Source organism: Octopus bimaculoides, chromosome 27 (genome assembly GCF_046866305.1).
Source record: "Octopus bimaculoides isolate indiv1 chromosome 27, ASM4686630v1, whole genome shotgun sequence".
Taxonomy (NCBI): Eukaryota; Metazoa; Mollusca; class Cephalopoda; order Octopoda; family Octopodidae; genus Octopus; species Octopus bimaculoides.
In genome coordinates this window covers 397,822-403,821 of record NC_142954.1, presented here as the reverse complement: position 1 = coordinate 403,821, position 6,000 = coordinate 397,822, and the positions used below count along the sequence as shown (strand labels likewise).

Below are 6,000 nucleotides of genomic sequence, written 5' to 3'. Positions count from 1 at the left end.
ACGCACATACATATAGTTTTTTTTGACTCTTCATTGTTCATCAAACAGTATTAGACAACCAACTAACGATGATGAGAGAATGAGTTGATCAACCTGAACGTCTTCAGGTAAACTTACAGGAGACGAGGAAGGTTGAATTTCAGTGTCACCAACCCTGATTGAGGTGCTATCAAAACACCTTGTCTCTGAGCACTTCCAACTGTGCTATAATAATAATAATAATAATAATCAATCTCTCCAATTGGAACTGTCTTTGATTACACCAAAGATAACATCAACTTCAATCAGTTGGTGTTTGTGATTGGTATAAAAATAAAAAAATTGTAGGTTTTGGAGAAGAGAAACATTTTACATGATTATTATTTCCCCAGTTTTGTTTTAGATTGAGAGATGACCAAGGTAAACGTATTCAGTCAAGACAAAATTTACTTCTCACATCATCTGACAACATACATAACACTAACAAATTCCATTTTATTTTTTCTGTCTTTGGTCAGTAAGTGTTATTTCTTATTTGCTTTTATCTAGAAATCAAAGGAAAAGATTACTATTTCCTTCAGATTTTGCTTTTTGTCATCTGGACATCAATGTTTTGAAACTGACCTATTTTCCGTTACATTGCGGACACATTCAGTGATGAGTTGCTGAAGCAGAAATATTGTTATAGCAAATGTTCTGCTCAATACCAGAGAGTTTCTTGTCCATTGCTTGACCATAACCAACTGAGCATGTCCCTTAGTGGTTGACAATATGTGCATCTCTTACCATGAGCAGGAGCATCATAGCCATGTGTTGAGAGGGATTCTTTGGGCTTTGAATAAATGTAACAAAAGTAAAGTCTAATGGAAATATTAGCCATTTTTCATACTTTCTAAGGGTCAGCACATAGGAAATAACAGTTGCTACTGAAGAACAAAAATTGTTACACAGTGTTGTCAAGTGTTATGTATGTGTGTGTGTGTATATTGGGGAATAGGTGTGGAATGTGATAGGTAGACAACATGTTATCAAAGGTGTGTATCGCAGGGGTTAAATGGGGTTTGTATTTGGCAGACGACACCTTTTACTAAAACCATTTGGCATCACTGGGTGAAAAATACATTATAAGAAAAATGAACATGGCTGCAATATGCTGCAGACACTTTAACAAATCCTGTTTTGATTGTCAAACCCTTACAAGCCAAGATCTTCATGTTGAGACGGGGGTTAGGGTTAGGGTTAGCTGTTTGTGTGAGAATTTCCTTAATGAATCATAGCATCTAAATAATGAGTTAAGTACTTACAATCACTTTTCTCAGATATTTCAGTCTTAGAAAGCGATGAGCATTGCTCCACTTCGTACCTAACTATTTCATTGTTGTTCTTGTTAGTCATGTCTTTGGCTGCAGAAGGATCCTTTTTTTTTTTTTTTTTTTTTTTTTTTTGACAAAATTTCCCCTCACTGAGGTTTCTTCTTTGCTTTGATAGACTTGATTTTATTCCTAACGATGTTCAAGTGCTGAAGAATATAAGATTCTGAGGGTGCCAAGCTATGGGCATGCTGCAGGCACTTCTCTGCTTTCAGAATATCCCCTCGTTCCACATAGACCACACAAAGATTGTGAATGGCTTGCACGTTTCCTGGTTCATTCTTTAAAATTGTTAGGAAATTCTGAAGGAGAAAGAGAGAGACATGGTTAATATATTGAACTGGCAGAATTGGTAGAGCTTTAGAGAAATTACCCTGCAGCATTATTATTTACTACTATAGTGGGGTTCCAACCCAGGCCACAGCAACAAAGTCCTCCACCTGCCAAAATGCCAATATGAGAGTTTCTCTCCGGGTAAATACTTTATTCTAATAGAGCATACACTTTTAAGTGGGGATAAATAACCCATGCTAGCATGGAAAGCGGACGTTAAACGATGATGATTTGTGGATACATCATAGATTTTTACTTAAAAACACGTACAAAAAAAAATGCATGTTACTAATCGTCTGGATGCTGCTGTGGTCTTATACATTCAAAGCATATATGAAAACACTCACATACACATGGGCAACACACACATATTGACTAATGAGTGTAGATTAATCGTGTCACTACTTAGTCTAGGAGCTATTGATATTGTAGATCAGATATACAAGGATGGTGTCTTTTGTGGAAATGAAATAATAGAAGAAATGAGTTTATTGGAGGTGGTGCCAAGAAGTTCCCACACTAGTTATGGTTAATAGAAAATAACTTATTTACCTGAGTTTTCACATCAGCACCTTCGAAATAGTCCCCTTGTGCAGTAATACACTGGTTGCAGCGTTCCTGCCACTTTTGGAAGTCGTTTATGGTGAGTAGAGGACCTTCTGCAATTCACTTTGAATCTCGACAATGGTGACCTCTGAGCTGCATCTTCCTCTTGGGGTTAGAGATAGAAGTCTGCAAGTGCTGAATATGGCAAATAAGGTGGGTGTGGAAGTGACACTGTGTTGTTTTTAGCAAGAAACTCACGAGGAGAGTTCCGTGACATTGTCGTCCTGAAAAATTCAATTCTTTGTTCTCCACAGATCTGGTCGCTTTTGCAAAATGTCATTGATTGTCCTCTGACAATCCTGATTCACATTTCCAGGGGTGACACTCATGGCAGGTCTTCCAGGGATGCTCTCCCACTTTTGCAGCACCCGTGCCACTCGAGACATTGCGTATGACCCATTGCTTTGTTGCAATAAGCTTGTTGAAGCATGCACATTGTCTCTGTAGAAGACTTTGTAATTTCGATCATGGACAGGAAGGTGGGACAAAGAGCCAGCGTGAACTTTGTGTTAAACTTGCAGACAACAGCATATGCACGTGGTCACTTGGCACACTGCCTCATGAAGGTCACTGCTTACTCTCGCTATGTACGTAACCGTGTGCTGCCATCTGTTAGTGTGCTATAGAACTAGACGGGGAACTTTTCCATACCACCTTGTAATAAGATAAACCAGACAAGTGAACTTACCTTCTCTGCACTGTTAAGATCTTTAAGGATGTTGATATTGATGTCACCCATCAAGATAAGACCTTTCGTGTGATTCGGATAGTACTGAAATAAAAACAGAAATCAATATAGACAGGTGCAGGCGTGGCTGTGGGGTTAAGAGGTTGGTTCAGTGTCACTGCGTGCTGACTTGGGCTGACCAAAGCCTTGGCATTGAATTGGTAGGTGGAAATTTCCTTCGTGTATGTGTGAAAGTGCTTATGACCCCTTTAACAGGGGTCATATCAATGTATGTGTGTATTACAGGAAGTGACAAGTTCTTTAGGAGGTTGAGTAGCGTGGCTCTGGCCCTGGTGACATTATAATTTCCTGGTTCCAAACGAGTCAGGTATATAACAGCGAAAAGAAATACGAGGACAAGAGGTGTAATTGACTGCCACACTATAATTTAAACGCCTAAACAAAAGTACAGCAAAAAATGGTACATCTTGAATGATTCTGTCAGAAAATATGTTGGTTTCTGATGCAGTTGGAACTTGGTGAAGTGTACTTGGCGGAAGAGAACAGCACGTCACAGCTTTCTGCTGAATAACTCTCCTCTCTCCAGACCGAGATCTGAACTTAACCTCGTCTTCCCACCACACTGAGCTCCAGTGAACAAACAATTTGCCTGCACTAAGCTGGTCTGCCATGTGATGGGATTGCAAGAGCCAGCGTAAAACCAGGACTTGACCATCACGTGACCACTTGGAGAAAACACGCTGGTGGTATGTTAAAAGCACCCATTACACTTTATTTAAACAATTCCAGAGAAAATGCAGAGTGCTAAAGTTTAAAGTGTCAAACTCACTCTTGTCTGCAACCGTGGCAAGACCAGGTCAAGATGACCAGGAATGAAGACTGATGCAGTGGATGACCAAGAGGTCTTACTCACCGCACTTGCATTGCTGAAGCCACCTTCCCTTCTATTGAACCATGAGAGTTTCTTCCACAGAATCTGCTAGACCCAGTCCTCACATTCATAGGCAGGGAAACCCTAATATGCTAATTAACCCATTACTGAGGTCCTGAAAGGTGCTACTCCTTCAGGTCAATTACAGCACACATCAACAAATTCAGTTCACAGTGAGGTTTGACAACCGAGAAGGAGAACCAAGGAAACTATTGTCATGTAACAAAGAGGAAATAAGAGAGAGGTGATGGCACAAACAAGAAACGAGCAAAAGGAACAACTTACCATTAAGAGTTTCTGGAGATAGGGAACGGCTTCATGGGGTTGTTTTAAATCATTCACCAGCATCAATGCCAAATTGAAGAGAGCACTGCGCATAGTGTCTTCAAGCTGTAAGAAAGTACATATTATTAGCACTAAATGTGTATATATATATATACATATATATATGTGTGTGTGTGTGTGTGTATATATATGTATATATATATATATATGTATGTATATATATGTATGTATATATATGTATATATATATATGTATATATATGTGTATATGTATATATATATATATTCATTCGATCGTTCGTACGTACGCACGTTCGTTCGCTCGTTCATTCGTACGTATGTACGTACGTTCGTTCGTACGTACGTACGTTAGTTCGTTCGATCTTTCTTTCGTTCGCACGTGCGTACGTTCGTACGTAGGTAGGTACGCACGTTCGTTCGTTCGTACGTACGTTCATTCGTTAGTTCGTTCGTTCGAGCGTTCGTTCGATCGTTCCGACGTACGGATGTATGTACGTACGTTCGTTTGGTCATTGATTCGTACGTATGTACGTACGCTTGTTCGTTCGCTGCATCATTTCGTACCTTCGTTCGTTCGTTCATACGTACCTATATACGTACGTACGTTCGTTGGTACGTACGTTGTTTCTTTATTTCTTGCCTACGTAATACGTACGTACGTTCGTTCGTAAGTACGTTCTTTCGTTATTTCCTGCCTACGTACGTACGTTCGTTCGTACGGATATATGTATGTTCGTTCGTACTTACGTACGTTCGTTCGTCCATACGTACGTTCGTCCGTACGTAAGTACGTTCTTTCATTATTTCCTGCCTACGTAATACGTACGTTCGTTCGCACTATGTACGTTCGTTCGTTCTTTCGTTATTTCTTGCCTATGTAGGTACGTACCTTTGTTCGTTCGTTCGTTCGTTCGTACTTAGGTACGTTCTTTCGTTATTTCTTGCATGCGTACGTACGTTCGTTCGTACTTACGTTCGTTCGTACTTACGTTCGTTCGTACGTTCGTTCGTTCAATCGTTCGTTCGTACGTTCAATCGTTCGTATGTACGTACGTATATATATATACACGTTCGTTCGTACTTACGTACGTACGTTCGTTATTTCATTCGTTCGTACATACGTACGTACGTTTGTTCGATCCTTCATACGTACGTACGTACGTAAGTTCGCTCGTTCGTCCGTACGTAAGTACGTTCGTTTGTTCGTACGCACGTTTGTTCGTTCATACGTACGTTCGTTTTTACGTACGTACGTTCGTTCTTAGGTACGTACGTTCTTTCGTTATTTCCTGACTACGTAATACGTACGATCGTTCGTTCGTTCCTTCGTACGTACGTTCGTTCGTTCTTTCGTTATTTCATGCCTACGTACGTACGTACGTTCGTTTATTCGATCGTTCGTTTTTTCGTTCGTTCGTTCATTCGTATGTACGTACGAACGTACGTTCGTTCGGTCGTTCCTACGTACGTATGTACTACGTTCGTTCGTTCTTACGTACGTACGTTCGTACAAACGTAACTACGTATGTACGTACATTCGTTCTTTCTTTCGTTCAATCTTACGTACGTACGTACGATCCTTCGTTAATTCGTTGTTCTTACCTACGTAAGTACGTTCGTTCTTACCTACGTAAGTACGTTCGTTCTTTAATTCGTTCGACTGTTCGTACGTACGTACGTTCGTTCTTTCTTTCGTTAGTTCGTACGTACGTTCCTTTGGTCGTCGATTCGTACGTATGTACGAACGCACATACGTACGTTCATTCGTACCATCGTTCATACGAACGA

At 40.2% G+C, this 6,000-nt stretch overlaps 1 protein-coding gene across 3 annotated transcripts in view; it reads right to left on the bottom strand.

The window, feature by feature from the left end:
* Positions 1 to 1,292: 1,292 nt before the first annotated feature.
* LOC106875637 (protein O-mannosyl-transferase TMTC3) overlaps positions 1,293 to 6,000 on the bottom strand; it is a 79,501-nt gene continuing 74,793 nt past the window's right edge. For all 3 annotated transcript variants that reach the window (XM_052977273.2, XM_089343244.1, XM_052977271.2), the window contains 3 exons: positions 4,193 to 4,297; positions 2,977 to 3,060; positions 1,293 to 1,651 (listed from right to left, as the gene is read on the bottom strand). In XM_052977273.2, coding sequence (XP_052833233.1) covers positions 1,439 to 1,651; positions 2,977 to 3,060; positions 4,193 to 4,297 — 402 coding nt within the window. In that variant the 3' untranslated portion in view covers positions 1,293 to 1,438. The remainder of the gene's footprint in view (positions 1,652 to 2,976; positions 3,061 to 4,192; positions 4,298 to 6,000) is intronic.